The sequence below is a fragment of the Delphinus delphis genome, chromosome 21, assembly GCF_949987515.2.
Source record: "Delphinus delphis chromosome 21, mDelDel1.2, whole genome shotgun sequence".
Lineage (NCBI taxonomy): Eukaryota > Metazoa > Chordata > Mammalia > Artiodactyla > Delphinidae > Delphinus > Delphinus delphis.
Genome location: NC_082703.1, coordinates 18,810,082 through 18,831,115, shown reverse-complemented (window position 1 = coordinate 18,831,115; position 21,034 = coordinate 18,810,082). Strand labels below are relative to the sequence as shown.

At 40.1% G+C, this 21,034-nt stretch overlaps 1 protein-coding gene across 2 annotated transcripts in view; it reads left to right on the top strand.

Annotated features, from left to right (window-relative positions):
• The first annotated feature begins 15,054 nt into the window (after positions 1-15,054).
• The window catches only part of ASAH1 (N-acylsphingosine amidohydrolase 1), a 42,470-nt gene continuing 36,490 nt past the window's right edge, over positions 15,055-21,034 (top strand). Inside the window, exons 1-2 of one of the 2 annotated variants that reach the window (XM_060001531.1) lie at positions 15,061-15,189; positions 16,673-16,732. Coding sequence is in view for 1 of the 2 variants with exons in the window: in XM_060001530.1 (XP_059857513.1) it covers positions 15,112-15,189 (78 nt within the window). In the remaining variant the exon portion in view is untranslated. Of the gene's footprint in view, positions 15,190-16,672; positions 16,733-21,034 lie in introns of both variants that reach the window. The other variant, XM_060001530.1, reaches the window with a different exon arrangement.

Here is a 21,034-nt window from a genome sequence, read left to right as displayed (position 1 = left end):
AAGCACAAACAAAAAGCTCCCCACACCCAATTTTGACTGCTCACGCATTTTCAGATTAGATCATTTTGATTTTTCTATCTTCAAGTTCACTGACTTTCTCTTATCTCTAAACTGCTATTAAACCCAACTGATGATTTTTTAATCTCAGACACTATTTTTCACTTCTAGAATCCATTTGATCTTGTGGTTATTGCTACTGTTGTTATAATTTCTTTTTCTCTGCTGAAATTTCTTATCCATTCATTAAAAGTCTTTTTTTGGTGTTTTTGTTGTTAGGCAGAATTATAATAGCTACCTTAAAAATCCTTGTCTTCTAATTCCAACATCTGGGTCATCTCAGGATGTCACCACTGATTGCCTTTTCTTTTTAGTATGTTTCTTCATATGTCTGATATAATTAGACTGTATCCTGGACATTGTGAATAATACATTATAGAAACTGTGGATTCTGTTTTGTCCTTCTGAAGAATCTTTGTTGTTTAGTAGGCAGTTAATATGGTTGACCTCAAGCTCCAAATTCTATCTCCCCACAGTGGGCTACAGCTGAAATATCCTTTCAGTTCTTTCAGTTTTAGCTGGGCTGCTTGAAGTCTGCCCCAAAGATTTGGAGTTCTGAGATCAGTGAGAGATTTAGGCAGTATGGCTACTCTCTGTGGCTTTCTTCTTTTTTCAGGATTTTCTCCTCACTTTCTAGACTCTGGTTACTTGAACTCTGTCCTCTGATTCCTCAACTACTAATACTAAAAGTTTCTATATGAGTTTTAATGGCACTGCCTGGGGCCTGCCCTAAGTTGAAAAAATGTTGAAAACATGATTCCCTTCTTACTAGAATTAACTCCCCTCAAGTTTCTGCGTACTTTTGGTCACTCTCCATTACCTTTAGATAATTTTTAATATTTTGTCCAAAGTTTAATTTTTGCGTGTGTGAGAGGGTTAGTCTAGTCAAGCTACTCCACCATGACATGCTCAAACTCTTACTTTTTCCTTGCCCTCTTCCCAAATTAAGGACCTGTCTGGACTTTCCTAGATACAGATACAAAACTCACCAACATCCTACAGAAATAAGTTAATAAAGAAATCATTAAAATCAATGAATACATTCATACATCTTAAAATAGGCCTGAATTCCTAAAATGGACTCAGCATACCAGATGACCCAGTACCCACCCAAATGCTACGGAGTTCCTGGGTCAGCTCTAGTGTAGAGCTAATCAGGGCATGGGTTCAACTCCTTATTGTAGGAATTATATTTACTCAGTTATTCTAAACTCTTATAACACAGAAGAATATATTAAAATATGCTAGCTTAACATCATATTTTATTAACCAAATTATTATGACATGATAGCTTTCATAACGGGTGGAAAACATCAAAAATTACTTTTCAAGATATTGTTCTTTTATGGTATTATTATCATCAATATTAGCCTAAGGAGATTAATGCAGGTAACCTCTGTGATAATTTTTTCAAGCTCACTCATCTTGAAATCCATTTCATTTAATTAAAAGATTAGAAACAAAATGAGAAAAAGAACAATTTCATACCTTTACTTCCCTTTTCCTCACCCACCTATTAGTTTAAAGGCTTTTTTTTAATGCATATTTTATTAAGTGAACTGGATGGTGTTAAGGCAGGTTTTGCTTTATGACATTTCCTGTGTACTTTACCCCAGGAAAATCTCTGGCACTATTTGATGTATTTCTGTTTAATTTTTTGCCACTGGGCTACTTAAAACATTACAGAGGCTTATTTTCCAAGATGGAGAAAAAACAAGCCTTCTTTCCATTTGGCCTTGTGTTTCAACCCTGCCTTTGTATTTCATTAAAAAAAAAACAGATTTTCTTTTCAGACTGCACAGCAAGGACTTATAAATTAAAATCTGCAGGTGTTCTTCTTACAGTGTTCTGCAAACCTAATGAGGTTCTGCAATCCTGTTAGTGCTGCTAGTAGAGAAAAAGGGGCATAGCACTACTTATTAGTGTTTATTTTTCCATCATGCTATTTCCTAATTCTGGTCCTTAGATACTAAGTGGAATCGTAAGGAAGAGAACAAAGAAAACAGAGCATGTCTCTTTACTCCTTTAGAAAGGTGTAAACGTAAATATAAATAGACTCCAAGGTAAGGAATCAAGTCATGACTTCTAACCTTAGTTCCCTAACCACACCACCTGACAAAATTAAGTTGTATAGTTGTAGTCATTCACATGGGGGGAAAATAGGCAATGTCTTCTCATGTCTTATTTTTTCTTTATTATCCCTTATGCTTGTGTAAGTACTATTCCCTGTTTGTTTTTTCTTTATCCTGCTAAATATAATCCCCCAAGGCTTTTTGTTTGTTTGTTTTGTTTGTTTTTTTACCTGATACCAGAAAAAAACCAGGGAAAACTTAAAATTAAGATAATAGTTTAGCAGGCCACCAGCATTCATACAGTCTGATGCTACCTGTGCATGCAAAATGGCTTTCTAAAGTGTGGTGACTTGTTTGGAAATCGCCAGTGGACCTCAGACCAATCTAGGCTGTCGTGCAGCTCCTCAGCCCTAAATCCTAGTATAGATCAGCTTTAAAGCAGAGCAGCAGGAATTGTTTAAATATATCCCTTCCTACTGTTGTTCAGGAAAATAATTTTTCCCCAAATTCCTACAGATACAGAACCTTCTTGTATGCTCCCTTGTTTTTCATTTTTAGCCCCAAAATCCTCTCTAGAAGCCCTTCTGTACATCCATCACTGCCTCTTCAACCTCTCCCACCTCTCCACCTATGATTACCAACTCTTCTTTTTTCATGTTCCTTTTACTGCCATAGCCTCATTTCACACCAGTGTGCCCTTTCCATAATGTAGAAAAATGGACGAAAACTTAAGCATTTAGCAGAAGGTAAACAAAAATTTCTAATAGACAAATTTCCTCTTGACTCTCCCATGAAAATGCCCCTTCTGACTTTTTCCACGCTGAATTCAGCTCTCATCCCAGTGCACCCAGTTAGAGAATCATATACTAGAGCCCAAGTACCAGTTTTGAAGCTTCTCATTACCCCTCTCCATCAACTCAGGCCTTGTAGCACATACCATCCACACCCATTACCAATGCAGTTCTACACTGCTGTACATCAGGGTCCTCGACCCACACGGAACCTAGTTCCCGGTCTTTCTCTTCACTGAGCCTCCCATCCTCTGTTTCACTGACTTCAGCATTGACACTCTCACGACGATTCATTCCAAAGATTCTGTCGACTCAGCTCAGCTGATCTTTTGCTCCACCTTAAATTATCTACAGACCAGCAAGGTTAAACACTGCTTCTGCTACACCTTCATCCTGCATTGGAAATCCTTATCTCTAACTCTGAACGACACTCCAGGAGCATGACTGTTCATTCTTTTACCAAGTACACTTTTCATTTTTAAAAGTTTTGAAATATACCTTCTCAGTTCCAAGCCCTCTCTTACTATTAGATTTAATTTTCTTGCAGTTAGTGTTTTATTTCTAAACCTAATAAATGATTTGCTTTTTAATACATTATTTTATAGTTACTGAATTCATAGAATATAAAGTATCATTTTTCAATCCAATACTAATATTTTCTTACAACAAAGAAACATATAACAAATATATTACCTCTAAGAAATTCCACATCTTGCCCAATTCCAACTGTAATCAGGACCCTCAGTTTTCTCTTTAATATTAGAAAATTACTAATCAATTCACCATGTGTAAATAAGAAGTGAATAAAAAGTCATTTTATAGGTCTAAGAACACATTTACTATTTTTCCTTCTGCTTTCTGCCTCCCCCCACTATTCTAATGCATACCCAGGAGTTGGGGGGGTATGGTGCTAATAGACCTACCATTAACTACACAGAGTCACAAAATAATAAGTACTAAACGCACTGACTTCTTTCTTCTTTCTTGGGATTTCTCATCTCACTCATATCAAACCCAGGAGAAGTGGGGTAGTTTCACCATGATTTTACAAAACCAGGGCTTGCATTTTCAGTAATATAGCAGATTAGACACCATGAATGGCACTCCTTATTAAAACAACTAATACACTGGGTGAAATATTTTAAATATCTTTTAAAACACCACTCATCCACACAAAAGAAAGGAAGCTACAGATATCAAACAAAGGGAAAACAGTAACCCACAGAGATGAATGAGGACCAAACCTCACTCTCACCTGGAAGTTTCTTCCAAATCCTGGAGACTGAGCTTTTGCTTTGACAAGTGTCCAAGATATGGGAGGTAGGAGCCTGGACTCACCCAGGAGGGAATCTATGACTATAAAGGGCTATGCCTTCAAGGGTAACAGTGCATGAGAAATAAATCTTATTGCACAGAGGTGGGTGACAAAGAAAGTTTTTCTTTTGTTTGGCACTGAGTAGAAGGAAAGGAAAAAAATAAAAATACACAGAGAAACAAAGAACCATTCATGAGAATCAGGAGAAGCAAAAACAAAAATTAATCATCAAATGTATAATATTAAATAACTATACTTGACATGTTTAAAGAAATAAAACTTATTTCTGGGATATAAGCAGGAAATAAGAGATTATGGGACTTCCCTGGTGGCGCAGTGGTTGAGAATCCGCCTGCCAATGCAGGGGACATGGGTTTGAGCCCTGGTCCAGGAAGATCCCACATGCCGCGGAGCAACTAAGCCCGTACGCCACAACTACTGAGGCTGCGCTCTACAGCCCGCGAGCCATAACTACTGAGCCCCCGTGCCACGGCTACTGAAGCCCATGTGCCTAGAGCCCATGCTCCACAACAAGAGAAACCACCACAACGAGAAGCCCATGCAGTGCAACAAAGAGTAGCCCCTGCTCGCCACAACTAGAGAAAGCCTGTGTGCAGCAACAAAGACCCAACACAGCCAAAAAATAAATTAATTTTAAAAAAACCCTCATTAAAAAAGTTTATAAAAAGACTAAGAAGATTTGAAACAAGAACTTAATAAAAATAAGAACTTAAAAAAATTAAAAACATAATTAAAAATTCAGTGGATGGATTAAACATCAGATTAAACAAAAGCAAAGAAAAAAATAATGAGCCAGAATATAACTGAGTAATTGATCCCAAATACGGCTCACAGAGACAAGGAGATAGAATATACAATGAAATAAAGATCGAGAGACACAGAACATGATGAGAATGTCTAATATATGCCTACTTCAGGTACAAAAAGGAGGTAATAAAAAGAATGAGAAAGAGATAATAGACATAACAACTGAGAACTTTTCAGACATCATATCTTGGCATACCAGTGAATCCCAAACATGATAAATAAAGATACACACCTAAACACATTACGGTGAAAATACAGAATTACAGAGAAAAAAGTTTCATCTTAAAAGCAGCTGGAAAGAAAAGAGTGATCACTCCAAAACTTCAGCAATTCAGCTGATGGCTAGCTTCTCACTAGCAGATATGAAGCCAGAAAACAGCAGAGGAGTATTTTCCATGAGCTGAGAGAAAAAAATTGTCAACCTAGAATACTATAATCTATGAAACTATCTTTCAAGAATAAGAGAAAAGCACTAAAGCAGAATAAAGACACTGTCAACATAAAAATTGAGAGCATTTATCACCATTAGATGACCATTAAGAGAAGTCTAGGTAGAACAAAAATGATCCCAGAGGGAAGGTCAGAGGTATAATAAGAAATGTGAAGCAAATATACTGAAGATAATAATGAGTAAAGTATTTATAAGATATGAAAAACAATTGTGAATGAATAAAAAAAAAAGATAGCCAAAAAATTTTTAAATAGGCAAAAGACACAAACAGATATGACATGGATTGAATGTTTATGTTCCCCCAAAATTCATATGTTGAAACCTAATTGCCAATGTGATGGTATTCGTAGGTGAGGTTATAGAGAAAAGACGGTGGTCTATGAACCAGGTAGCAGGCCCAGACCAGATAGCAAATGTGCCAGCACCTTGATCTTGCACTTTTCAGCCTCTGGAACTGCAAGAAACAAATTTCTGTTGTTTATAAGCCACCAAGTCTATGGTAGTTTGTAATAACAGCCCAAGCCACTCAAGATAAAGCCCATAAATACATGAGAAAATATTTAACCTTATCAACAATGGTATATAGGTAGGTAATCTTTAACACTTGGCTCTCCAAAGGGGAAAGCCCTGATTTGTAATGTTTGCTGATTTCCATGGGGTAAATATCATATGATGAATCAAACGACCAACATGATGTCACTGAACACAATCACACTGTGATGTCACTGGCTCATGAGAGCCCACCCCAACACTGCAAAATAAAACTACAGTGAGACAGCATTTGCAGCCACCAGACTAGTAAAAATTTAAAAGTCAGTCAATACCAGAGTTGGCAAATATATGAAACACTAGGAACTCTAATCCACTGTTTGTGGTAGTAAATAGGGTTAATCGCTTTGGCTGAATATATGCATATCCTACAACTCACAGATACCACTCCTTCAGATCTTTGTATTTTAGGTACAGAAGCAATATTAACATCCAGGATTAGATTTGGTCTTTTCCTACATGATCCTGATAAAATGAAGTATAGGATTATGGTTGGTTTGGTTGTGCTTCTTGTATCTTTAATCGAACAACAACAACAAGATCCCTAAAACTTTATTTTAGAGCCTGAAGAATAGAAAGAAAGCTTATCTCTGAGACATTCTGAGATAAAAGCCAAGGTGTCTTACCCTAGGTCCTTGACCCAGTCCTTTTTCTAGAACTCACACTTCTTCCAAAGCCCATCACAAATTGGAGACTTGAGAGAGAAAGAGAGAGAGAAAATGAAAGAAATGTGATTGAGGGAAGAGAAGGGAAGGATAGGCTTGTAGAACCCCAGTTAGCACTTGAATGCATTCCCCACAAAGTATTGTTACTTACAGAAGTTAGGATCCTGAGCTCTGTAAGTAATAAGTCACTTAATCATCATATATGTATTCTATACCATCATTATGTCAGGAATTGTGCTGGATATTGCAGATACCATGATAACAACATACACATGACCCCTGTCTTGAAAGGGTTTATAGATTAAGGAAGGCAGACTTTAAACAAATAGTAATTAATCAAATAACTACGTGTGCAAAGGACAAGGAAAAGTACAGGATATCTGAGAATTGATTAACAGGGTATCAAAACTTGGTTTGGAAAGATGTAAGTCAGGGAAGCCTTTGCTAAGGAAGATATAACTTAAGCAGAACTCTCAGGAGTTATATGTGTGAAGGCGGCGTGAGAAAGAATATTCCATGCATAGAAAGCCAGTGAGTAGGTACACTAAGGTGGGAAAAAGCATAGTATTTTGGAAAAATTGCATTAAGGGAATGAGCGAGCAGGTGTGATAAGCAATAATTCCTTCCAGAGAGGAAGTCAGAAGCAATCCAGCTTCTAAGCAGAGCCTTCTGAGCTATGGTTGAGAATGCGGGACTTGACTGTAAGAGTAATGGGAAATCACTGAAAGATATTAAGTGGGGAAGTGAGAACATGCGTGAAGAAGAAAAGACATCTGAAGACCAGGCTCTGGGGCACCCCACATAAAAAGGTCAGTTGATGAGTAGAAACCAACGGAGGATATTGAAGACGTGTCCAGTGAGGAATATAAGAATCAAAGAAGAGTGTTATTCCAGAAGCAAAATCAAGTAAGTGTTCCAATGTCTAAGATATGACAATGGAATTGGGCATTTGAGGTAAAATACAGAACATTGCAAGGGAAGAGGTCAAGAAACCGAGAAAAACCAGAATATTGGAAAAATTGTCTTTGTGGAAATTGCAATCACTGAGAATACTGACAGGTATCAAATTTAAAAGAGTGGCAGTGAGCCAGATGTGAAAAATCTTCAAGGGGTGAGGAAAAGCAGGAGCCATCAGAGGTCTACAGATGACCTAGTATGATGGCACCAGCTTCCAAGTCAAGCCAAATGACTGTGAATGTTTTGGGTGTTGGTAACATCAGGTAGGCCATATGAAAGTATCGGTAGTCAACTACTTATTAACCTACAAAAACGGCAGTCTCATATGGTTCAACCCAATATAACTGAATATATAAAACATACATTTGAATTGCAGTTGGCCTCATAAGTTGATATATATTTATGTTCGTGGTATTTTTCAGTTGTAAACTCCCTTTGATTAGGAATTCCTATTTTACTGCATGTGTGTCTTTCATGGCACCTAGTGGTCTGCTTGGTACTTTTAGTAGGTCATTTAGTACTTTTAATATATATATATTACTATAATTGCTACTGCTGACGTATGTTGTCATTTCAGGATAATAATCATTCTCCTCACCTTTCCTGTTTGGGAAATGATTGAGAAATATACACAGGCATTGGGTGGCAATAAACATCAGCTTTACTGCTGATGAAGCTGGAAAAGAGAAAACAACTTGGACCTGAGGCCAAGATGGGATGCCAACTCCTTCTCCTCTGGAATGAATTTATGCACTCAGTCATTTGACAAATGCAAACTGCTTCCCAGGGGCACAGCCAATTTCTAACATGACAGGGAGTAAACTGAGGGCAGAGTAGGCCAGGTTGGGGGGCAGCAGATGCAAGTACATACAAAAGGCTCCATTTTTTTTTACTACCTTCTCTCAATGTCTCCCAGAGCCACCCTTTCATGATGCTTTCTTCAAAGTCTTCACAGCCATGACATTAACATAGTATTTTAAAAATTTGTTGGATAGGTGCCAATTTTGGAAGATGTAGTCAAAGACAGCAATTACTTCCCCCTCCACTCTTGTCATCCAGGACTTACCACTGTGGGCACACAGATCTGAGTGAGAGAGCTAGAGAAGTCAGGCCACACATGTGCAGTGACCCATCCAGCTATTTACCAATTAGGTAAGTCACTCTTCCCCTAGGGAAGCATGAATTAAAGGTATTGGGGAGAAAGGTGGAAATTTTCTCCCCCAAGACATCTGATGGTTTTTTTTTTTTTTTAACATCTGACAGTTTTGTAAGGCCTAAAGCTTATACAATTTGGATGGTCCTCTTTAAAGACAAGAATACAAAATTACAAGTGTAAAATTGGGTAGAAGGTTTGGAAGATGCCTGAGCAAGTGAAGGTCCTGAAACTTAAGCGTTATAGCTTTAAAAATTCTCCTCTGCTCTTCAGAAGGTAGACATATCTATTTTTATGTGTGCATCCCCTAGGATGCTATCAGATACAACAATTCAACTTGCAAGCAAACCAACTTGAACTGGCTTCAATAATAAAGAAGAGTAGTGGCTTACCATAATTAAGAGTCCAGTTGTTGGACAGGCTCTGTGTTTGGTCATCTATCAGCTTAATGTCATAATGACCCAGTTTCTTTCCTTCTCTCCTCTGTGCTGTCCACAGTACCTATTCATCCTTAGGCAGCTCCCTTCAAGTTTACAGCATGAATGCCAGCAGCAATGGAGACTAATAGCTTACTCTTTCCTGGTAAAAGAGAAAGGACAATTGCCTCAATCATAGAGCAAAAACCCTGACATTCAAACCATGGCCTACTGAATTCAAGAGTCCAAGTGACTAAGGCCGAAGCCAAGCATGGTGGCAAGAGGACTAGGGTAACCTTAAACATCAGGCCAACCCGGGCCCACCTCCAGAGATGAGGCTAAGGATGGGGACATGGTTCATCCAAATCGCATGTCTGCTGTATAATGGAGGAGTGGAACTGAGGTTGGCAAAACATCCACAATATTAAACCAGAGGGTAGAGCATGGAATTAGTTAAATCTATTGATATTTTACAAAATAGTCATTTGATTTACATTTTCCCTTCCATCTTCATTTTTCTCTCCCACAAGACAAAGCCCCAGGGCAGGGATCATTTGTTCGCTAGTTACCCAGCACCTAGAGTAAGTACTCAGAGTTTACTGAGGGAAAAGTGCATTTACCACAAACTTATGAGAAACAACTGGTGGGAAGCATTAAATAGGTAATTATAATGGTTTATGTAAAATGGAACTATGCAGGAATATGAAGTCAGAACAAGAAAAAAAGATTTAGAGATTATTGAATTTGAACTGAATTGACGAATAATTTTCAGGTCAGAACTATATGTCTTATCAAAGAAAGTAGAAATAGACAAAAGGATTTTTTTGTAAAGTGTCTCTTCAGATTCTTACATGTCTGTGGTACCAGGGGTTCAGTAAGACATCAAAAATGATTAACAAAGTAACAGAAAGATAAGTGCAAAATAAAGGATAATTAAGATAACCTTTTGATTTTTTTTTTTTTTTTTTTTTTTTGCAGTACGCGGGCCTCTCACTGCTGTGGCCTCTCCCGCTGTGGAGCACAGGCTCCAGATGCGCAGGCCCAGCGGCCATGGCTCACAGGCCCAGCCGCTCAGCGGCATGTGGGATCCTCCCAGACCGGGGCATGAACCCGTGTCCCCCGCACCGGCAGCTGGACTCTCAACCACTGTGCCACCAGGGAAGCCCAACCTTTTGATTTTGACATTACATGGGGGGCAATTAGATTAAATGTGAGCAATTAATTTATAGTTTTGTAATGGAATAAAATATCACTACACCTTGAGCCAAAGGTAATAATTTGACATATTTTTCTTTATAAAAGTAAAACATAAAGCAAGTAATCTTGCTTAGTGTGATAAATAAAGCTCCTGGAGGAAAAGAATCATGTAACAGTTTTGCAAGATTTCTGATTTTCCATCTATTTCATCTTTCATTCTCTAGATTCCTTCCTGAAAATATGGATAAAAATCAAAGCTTTGAAACTCAGATTACATTTTAGATATACTAAGTCTTTTCTTCTTAATTAAACAATTCATTGGTAAATACTTCTGGTAAAATTTTTTTAATTTATTATTTTTAAAATTTTTTATTTATTTTTTTGGCCGCACCGCATGGCTTGCAAGATCTTAGTTCCCTGACCAAGGATTGAACCCAGGTCCCCTGTAGTGAGAGCTCAGGAGTCCTCACCACTGGACTGCCAGGGAATTCCCTAAAATGTTTTTTTTTTTTTTTAAACTGGAACGTTATTTCCATATTTCTTTCTTTTTTAGTGCAAACCTTTGAACATTCAGTTTTATTAAATCAAGTCATACCTGTTCTAGGTAATGTGTTATGTGCGGTAGATTTCATTAAGGGTTGGGTGATTAGACTGCAATGATTTTAAATCACCTCAGGAACCCAGGTAGGAGATTCGAAAAGGTCCACAGCTTGCCAAGAACTTCAGCTATTCTGATAAACAATTCGATTCTGATGCTGACTCTTGCACATTAAATATGTTATCCAAGTCTTACACCTGATGCTTGCTGTGAAGATAGTATTTGAACCACCCTTCCTGCCGACATAATCATTCCTTTGTACACTTAAATACCATTTCCATGAATATGTCAGTGTGCCATAAACCATAGCAAAGTTTCCTATAGCCACATGCTTTGCCTTGGCCTTCCGTACATTTCTAGTACTGAAGAATCGAGTAGATTAAGAAAAATGATGTAGGTGTAAGAAAAAAATGCATAGGGCTTCCCTGGTGGCGCAGTGGTTGAGGGTCCGCCTGCCGATGCAGGGGACACGGGTTCATGCCCTGGTCCGGGAGGATCCCACGTGCCGCGGAGCGGCTGGGCCCGTGAGCCATGGCCGCTGAGCCTGCGCGACCAGAGCCTGTGCTCCTCTGTGGGAGAGGCCACAGCAGTGAGAGGCCCGCGTACCGGGAAAAAAAAAAAAAGCATAAAATGGTATAATTTTAGGGAAGTAGGTTTAAATTTTAATTTGCCTGAAAATAGAATCAATGGTATATAATAGTGCTTTGAAAGTTAAATGCAAAGTTATATGAAAATTAGAATTTTTCATGCCTAAGAATATCATGCTAATTGACATAAATTTTCTGTATAAAGATTCTGATTTTGCCAGACCATCTAACCAGCAATTAATATCCTCTTACAGGGAAAAAATGTGTTTGGTGACATGTTTAAAGTGCTCTCGGTAGTATTTAAGATGAATGATCTTCAAGGATGTGGAGAAAAGGAAACCCTCATACGCTGTTGGCGGGAATGTAAATTGCTGAAGCCACTGTGGAAAAGAGTATGGAGGTTTCTCCAAAAACTAAGAATAGAACTACTACATAATCTAGCAATTCCACTCCTGGCTATATACCCCAAAAAAAACAAAAACACTAATTTGAAAAGATACATGCACCCCTATGTTTATAGCAGCATTATTTATAATGGCCAAGGTATGGAAGCAATCTAAGTATCCATCAAGATGAACAGATAAAGAAGTAGTGGCATATATATACAATGGAATACTACTCAGCCATAAAATAGAAGGAAATTTTGCCATTTGTAGTAATATGGATGGATTTTGAGGGCATAATGCTAAGTGAAATAATACAGAGAAATATATATACTGTATAATATCACTTAATGTGGAGTCTAAAAAATAAAACAAACTAGGGAATAAAACAAAAAACAAGCAGACTCAAAGATACAGAGAACAAACTAGTGGTTACCAGCTGGGGAGAAGGGAAAGGGGAGAGGCAATAATGGGATTATATGAAATCATGTGCATGAAACTTTTGAAAACTGTAAAGCACGGGCTTCCCCGGTGGCACAGTGGTTGAGACTCCGCCTGCCGATGCAGGGGACACGGGTTTGTGCCCCGGTCCGGGAAGATCCCACATACCACGGAGCGACTTGGGCCTGTGAGCCATGGCCGCTGAGCCTGCGCGTCCGGAGCCTGTGCTCCGCAACGGGAGAGGCCACAACAGTGAGAGGCCCGTGTACAGCAAAAAAAAAAAAAAAACTGTAAAGCACCATAGAATTTAAAGAATCTTTCATTCAATAAAAAAAATGTTTTTAAAGATGAATGATCGGGCTTCCCTGGTGGCGCAGTGGTTGAAAGTCCGCCTGCCGATGCAGGGGACACGGGTTCGCGCCCCGGTCCGGGAAGATCCCACATGCCGCGGAGAGGCTGGGTCCGTGAGCCATGGCCTCTGAGCCTGCGCGTCCGGAGCCTGTGCTCCGCAACGGGAGAGGCCACAACAGTGAGAGGCCCGCGTACTGCAAAAAATAAAAATTTAAAAAAAAAAAAAAAAAAATTAAATAAAGATGAATGATCTTCAAACCAAATAGCTACTTATACAAAAGATGGGAATCCTCTACTTCTTTTTTCTTTTTTTTCAGACTTATTTTAAGGTCCAAGATAATTCAACCTATTTACACATTTGCACAGAGAAGCCCAGGTCTTTACAATAGCTCCTTATACCCTATATAATCTGCCCTACCCCCCTTACCTCTCAGACTTCTACTTTTTTTACCCCCTCTTCCTTCTGCTCTACACACACTGACTTCCTCGCTGTAGCCAAACATGCCAGGCACATTCTCACTGTCAACCCTTTGCCCCAGCTGCTCCCTCTGCCTGGAATACTCTTCCCTAGGTATCCACAAAACTAACTTCTTCACCTCCTTCAAATCTCTGCTCAAACATCACTTTCTCAATAATGCTTGTCCTGTTCATCTTACTTAACATTGTGACTCTCCCTACTCTTGATCCCCCTTACTCTGCTTTTTCTCTATAACATTTATTACCTTCCAACATCCTATATAAATTTTCTTGGGTATGATGTTTATTGTCCATTTCTCATCTAGAATGTAAGCCTCATGAGGGAGGAACCTCCTGTCTTTTTTGTTCCCTGCTTATTCCCAATGTTTGGAAAAATGATTAGCACATTGTAGGTGGACAGTAAATATTTTTCAATTAATGAACATTTCTATGATCTGCTTGCTCACTTTTCAATCAGGAACCACTGATATGTTTCAAAATCATGTGATATGTTTCAAAAGTCAAACTTCCTCCTCAGAGACAGGAACCCTGTCATTTACCAAAAACCAACCAAACAAACAAAAAACCCTAGGAAAACAGCCTTCAAACATCAATTCTCGTTTCCCAATCTCCAGCAAAAGGATTGTTTGGTTTTTCTAACCAAGTAATACAAATGGGTAAAATTGCAATTTCAAACACACACAAGAAAAAAAAGAATATATGAAGATTTTAGTGATAGTATTCTGAGTTTTACTAAAGCATTTAAAAAAAAAAAAGCTAGTTGGATTTCAAAGAGGCTCAATCAGAAAGTAGAACCCAGAGGGTAGGATTTCCTGTTGGACTTCTAAGTAACTCATCCTACTAGGGCGACGGCGTCCATACAAGGGACGAATGCCAAGCAAATACATCTGTAAAGCTGTTTTTCAGGTGCGAAAGCCTACCCTCCTCCCAGGTTCACCCCCGGCTCTGCCAACCAGAAGCGTTTCATCAGTTAAGTGAAAACACACAGCTGCTTCCCATCAGTGAAGGAAGGTTCGCGGCTCTACCTGGACATTCCACCTGTTGTCTAAGTGCAAGGAACTGAAGCCTAAATTCTGTGCCTTGTCAGCTCGGCTGCTAAAGTCTAAATGGGTAATTCACAGTCTTTACTATCCGTGAGAATTAATTATCCCCCCTCCCGGGTATCCCCCCGCCTCGACACCTGTTCGGGGACCCCACTGTCAGGACGAAAAACCTCACTCACTTCGGCCCTGCCCTCCTTAGAGCGCAAAGACGGGTCGCGTTCGCGTGCTACGCCGCGTTTTGAGACTCTCGTGGCTTGCGCCCGTTTCCCGGGCTTTTGGTATCGAGCTGCCCGAAGGCGGACTTCGCCCTGGGCTGTTTGCGGACGCTGCACGGCCGCACCGGGCCGGGAAAGGAGTCGGAGAAGGTGCCCAGCCCCAAGCTCAGAGGTGGGCGCGGCCCTTCGTGAGGCAACTCGTCGTATATAAGTTCCTCAGACGCACCCGCCGGCGCGAAGCTGGGGCTGGAGCTCGGGCTCGGCGCAACCATTGCTCGCGGAGCAGTGGGGGGGTGGAGGGGACCGACAAACAGCACGGTCCTAACGCAAGCGCTGACCCCCATCCTGTGGGTTCGTTCTTCCTCTCGGAAGGCTCCCTTGTCCTGCAGTGCCACCGAAAAGCCCGGCCCTCTCCATCTCCTGCGCGTCCGTCTCCCCCCGCCTCGCGTGGTGCGGTCCAGCCCGCGGGTCACGCGGCGGCGGGGGCGTGGTCTGCTCTGAGCTCAGGTGGTAACTTGTGCGGCCTCTTCTGGCGTCATTTGTAGCGGCGTTCGCAGCAGGAGCGATGCTGGGTTGGAGTCGCCTAACCTTCGTCTTACTGAGCGTGACCGTCACCGGCTCGGTGGCGCAGCACGTGCCACCGGTGGGTGAGCTGGCGGCGAGGGCGCGGAGAGGGGCGCGCGGGAGCATGGGGAAGTGGGGTGCCCAGGTGCGGGGCCGGCGGGGCTTGAGGGACACCTAGTCCCGGCAGCATCTTTACAGGGGTCGGTGTTTTCCTGAGCAGAGGTGTGGGTGCAGAGCGGGCTGGGGAATTTCACCCCGGGTCGATTCGGTACAAGCTGGAACAAGGAAACCTTTTGGGGAAATCCTGATCTCTGCGGATTGGTGATTATGGTTTGCATACCCTCACGTTTGATGGATTGCATGTGTTCTACCAGTACCAGCCTCGAGCATCCAGAACTGTAAGAGAAAAAGTTCCAGTTGATTTGTGTACATGAGTAAGTGACGAACTTCCTGAGGACTTTGGCATCCTCTGCCTGGTGACGAGGTGCTGAAGGAAAAGTATTAGCTAAGGATCCTGAGGGCCCTGGGAAAGGGCGAGGCATCCCCAGTCAGGGCAATGGGAGCAGCCCAGGCCAACCTAGATGTGGACGCCTGGTCTTTATATCCGAGTCAAGTGAACACTGGGCCTGTGGCTATTTCCCCTTGAGGGAAGTAGCAGGAGCACAGACTTGATAACTACAAGAGACAATGAGGGACCAGTTTCACTCTTACTTTGCAAGGGAGGAAGTTGATTCCGAGAAAATGTCTAGAAGCATGACTGAACTCAGGCTTCTGGACATCTGGTCTCGTGGTCTTGCATAATTCTCTTCTTTAAAAGCAATAAGACTGCATTTTTCTTATCAACAGATCAGATAAATAGGAACTTGGGTGCATGTGACCTAAGACTAGGTGAGGATGTTTTTGAATAGTTTAGGTAGAACATTGACCTTGGGAGCAAGATGTGCATTCTCCTCTTTTATTTTATTTCTCTACGGAGAAAAGCTTTAAGAGTAAGATCATGGTGAGATATTACTCAGCCATTCAAAACTGATACAAGATAAAGCAAGTAAAAGTAGAATACAAAATAGTATACACAGCGATTTCAGTAACAGAAAAATACACAGTATATACATGTGGGTGAGGATTGGAAGGGTATAAGGAAAAATAAAATTAGTCTGCTTTAGTGTGGGTAGGGAGTTAATTTACTTTAAAGTGGTTGGGATTATGGGAATTTTTAAAGAATTTTATACTTTGACACTGTCAATGCTTTCAGCCAAAGACCCCAGGAAACACACCTGTAGTTGAAGAAATTGGGTTTATTATTTTGCAGTGAGTGAGAATGCATGCCATGGGCAACCGTGGGGCCTCTCAGTAAAAGGGCATTAGGAAAAACCTGTTTTATAATTTGGACTTTGTGTGTTTCAGGGGCAGGTCTAAGGAATCGGGGGTTTGCTCTAGATTGGTTGCTTTTAGAAAGTGAGGCAACACTATGGGTAAAGAAGAAACAGTTATTTGTTTAGCAAGAGAAGGAGGTGTTTGGTGTTTAGCATGTTACATGTACCTTTGTTTTTGTCTGTGCTTAGAGTCATGAAGTGGCCTTGCTTTGTCTCATTTGATCATGTCTCAGATTAACCTTCACTGAGGTGGGTATTCTGTGAGTTGTGTCTAACAAGAGAAGAGAAACGGCCTGGCTTTTGAGTGTCAGAGCAGCAAGTTAATACTGAGAGGTCTAGTTGTGGACCTCAGAACAGTTTCATATATCAATATCTGCCTTTTATTTTCGTTGTCAGTACTTTATTTTTTCAAACAAAAGTACTTTAAAAGGTATTTGTAGAACAGGAAAAATCAACAGCCCCTCCATGAATTTCATAGTTCTTATCTGGAACAGTGGTTGTCAAATTCTAGTCTGGCCTCTGGTGTCAATTTGGGAAGCTGCTTCCACAAGTCTTTAATGAAATGAGAAAAATGAGGCCTTGAAATTATTAATTTAGAATGTTAGCTTTTATTCTGATTATGACCTTCCAATTTTTGTTGTTAAAATGTTCTTTTATGTGTGTGAGTTGTTTTGTTTGTTTTAACATCTTCACTTTGTAGAACAAAAACTGGGACTCCTCTCAGTTTTTTAACTGATCTGGGAAACCTGGGGGCCACTGGCTGACAGGATTTTGGGAACTTCACAGAAGTTCAGTGACCTCATCCTTTGACAAGAATAATCATTTTTTTTTCATTTTGAATTGTTCTGTGATAAACTGTAGCCACACATAGTAACAAAATATATTTCAAAACTACTTTTGATAAATATGATAGTGGGAACTGGCTTTAAATTACAAACAAAAATCATTGGATTTGGAATGTCTGTGGATTTTGTTTTGTTTTGTTTTTGAGGCGCTTCAGACTATGGCATATTTTAAGGTCTTCTTGAGTTATTTGATTCTATTAAGAGATGGTGGTGACAAGCTATCCCACTTCTGGGTATTTATCCAAAGAAAATGAAAACACTAATTTGAAAAGATATCTGCACTGCCATGTTCATTGCAGCATTATTTACAAGAGCCAAGAGGTGGAAACAACATAAGTGCCCATTAATGGATGAATGGATAAAGAAGATGTGATTCTCACTCTCACACACACACACCCACCACACACAATGGAATACTAGTCAGCCATGAAAAAAGATGAAATCTCGCCATATGTAACAACATGTATGGATATTGAAAGTATTATGCTGGGTGAAATAAATCAGATGGAGAAAGACAGATACCGTATCTGTCTAATAAATGAACAAACCAAACAAAAACAAACACGTAGATACAGAGAACAGCAGCGTAGTGGTTATCAGAGGGAAAGGGGCAGAGGGAGGGTGAAATGAGTAAAGGGGATCAATTGTATCGTGATGGATGGAAACTAAAATTTTGGTGGTAAGCACTCTGTAGTGTATACAGAAGTAGAAATATAATGTATACTGGAAACTTATGTTATAAACCAATATTATGTCAATAAAAAATAAATTTAAAAAATATTTTAAAAAGAGAGATGGTGGTGACAGAAGTGGTGCAAGAAAATCTGGAGAGGGAGATGGAGATGACATCATCCAGGGCTCTGTAGACCTTGATAAGGATTTTGGAATTCATCCTAAAAACAATGGGAAGCTGTTGACTGGTTTTAAAAAAGATGTGATAAATTTCTCACTTTCAAAAGATCAATTTGGATTGGAAGGGAGCAAGGGTGGATATAAGGAGACTAGTCCAATAGCACAACCCTCCTGACTTACAGGATGGTTGTGCTATTGGAAAAGGAAAGAAGTGGATGGTTCCAGAGAAGATTCGGAGGTAGAATGAGAAGAAGGAGGGGTTGGATGGGGATGAGGGACTGGCACCTTTCTGAAGTGCTCAGCTGGGAGAATAGTGGCATCACTACAGGAATATGAGGAGGGAAGAATGAAGATCATTTTTCACTCTGGTTATGTCGAATTTCAGATGGCACCAAGACATCCAGCAGACCTTTGGGACTGGAGCTCAGAAGAGGATATTGGAAGTCGTAGGCATGTTATTTTGAAGCCCACTGGAGTGAACAATGAGCAGATAGAAGAGAAGAAGAGGCTTAGTGAAAGGCTCAGGGGACATGCATGTGTCAGGTCAGGAAGAACTGGCAAAATTAAAGCAGCAGCCAGAACTGGAGAGCAAGTGTTAGGGACGCTCAGGGGAGAGAGGGACAGGCCACCTGTGTTGAATGCCATTGAGATGTCTAGTATCTGTTGTACTTGGCACCTAGAGGTCATTGGTCACCTTGGCCAGAGCATGTTGGGAGCAGAAATTAGATTGTAGTAGCCTATGGAGTCATCAGAAGGAAAGGAATCAGAGTAGGCGAGATGGCTGTTCTCAGTAATAAATCTAAGCAGATCCCTAAAATGTGTGAAAATTAAACACACTGGCTCAGTAGTGAATTACTGAATCGAACTTATTTTTATGCATCAGCTTTTCAAGTGAGTGATAACGTTGTTGACATTAGCCACTGAATCAGGTTTTAGCAATGATTTTTACAACGTTTTCCCAAATCACTTAAACCCCGTCTGGCCTGGCCAGTTTTACTGTACTGCATTTGTTTTCCACCCAGTACTTTAAAGGAAGGAATACACAGATACCATATGTTTGCTTAGTCAACAAATACTGCACGCCTACTCTGGGCCTGACTGTTACAGATGCTGGGAACAGGTCAGTGAACAAGATAGAGAGGTCTTTGCCCTTATGGAGAGTTTGTTCACATTCCTTTTACCTAAATATTCTCAATTTAATAGGGTACCATTCCATCAAAGGTCAGAAAACAAGTGAAAAACTTTGCATGCTCATTTGAATTTGTTATATATGCAAGAAAACATGCCTTTTCTTATTCAAGTGTGTCTTGAATATGTGTCTGCTCTGTCTTACATAGAGAACACTTTAAGAAACAAATCTTATTTAGAAAATAGTTGTCGGTGAATTAAAGAATTGAATTGAAATTGTCTTGTTGGACTTCCCTGGTGGCGCAGTGATTAAGAATCCACCTGCCAATGCAGGGGACACGGGTTCAGGCCTTGATCCGGGAAGATCCCACGTGCCGCGGAGCAACTAAGCCCGTGCGCCACAACTACTGAGCCTGCACTCTGGAGCCTGCGAGCCACAACTACTGAGCCCCCGTGCCACAACTACGGAGCCTGCGCTCTAGAGCCCGCGTGCCACAACTACTGAAGCTCACGTGCCTAGAGCCTGTGCTCTGCAACAAGATAAGCCACTGCAATGAGAAGCCCATGCACTGCAACAAAGAGTAGCCCCCGTGCAGAGCAACAAAGACCCAATGCAGCCATAAATAAATAAAGGAATAAAGAAAGAAAAGAAGGAAGGAAACAAAAGAAGGAAAAGGAAAGAAAGGAAGAAAGAAAGAAGGAAGGACAGGGAGGAAGGAAGGAAGAAAGAAAGTTGTCTTGCTGAAATTGTTCAGCTTCTTTTCCGATGGTAAGAACACTGGTGTGAGCTATATAATTAAATTACTTTTCACTGCCTTTTTCTGGTTATGTGAATAAGACAAGCACATGAGGGCTTTCTGAACTCTTTTGTACAGTCTTAGAAGCGTACATTTCATGGAGGTTCTCATTCCGGAGGACTCAAATATTTTAGGGAGCTGGATGAATTATCTCATTTCTTTTAGGCATGGAGCATTCAGGTTGCTAATGGAATAATTTTCACTTTATATTTTATTTTCCTAAATACAGTTTTGTCAAGTAGCTCTGTAGTTAGTTTTTTTTTTTAGTGAGTGGGGAGGACGTAAAGAATGATTAATTTTGAAGACGTTCAAGTTCTTATCAAATAACTAGAATAATTAGAGAATTCGCTGATTCAGGAAGTATTAACAAAACATTTTACAGAGATTTTCACCACTTTCTTTGGCTTTAGGAAGCAAAAATGAGAGAGCACACACGTGAAAGATTGAGATTTTAAGTTGGTTGTATTTTTTCACCCTTTGACAAGGTAGCACAGTATACCAAGCAGACTACCTAATATCGCTCCCTTTCATCTATTTACATTCTATACCTATCATCTGTTTAAATTTTTACTTACCTTGATAAGGTTGTCTATTATTAAAACCATGTATAGTTAAATTTGGAGATAGTAAGAAACTTTAAATAACAAGTGAGCTCACTGTGATTTTATTTCAGGTCTGTACATAGATTTTTGAAGCTGTCTTTCCCTGTTGAGGTCTCCCTTGAAAGTAAGGATGTACCTGTCTCCACTCTACCCCAAATCTAATCTTTTTGTTTAAAATGACTGTTGTTAGAGGCTATTATGCTTAGTGAAATAAGTCAAAGACAAATACCATATGTTATCGCTTATACAAGGAATCTAAAAAATAAAACAAACAAAAGAATATAGCAAAACAGAAACAGACTCACAGATATGGAGAACAAACTAGTG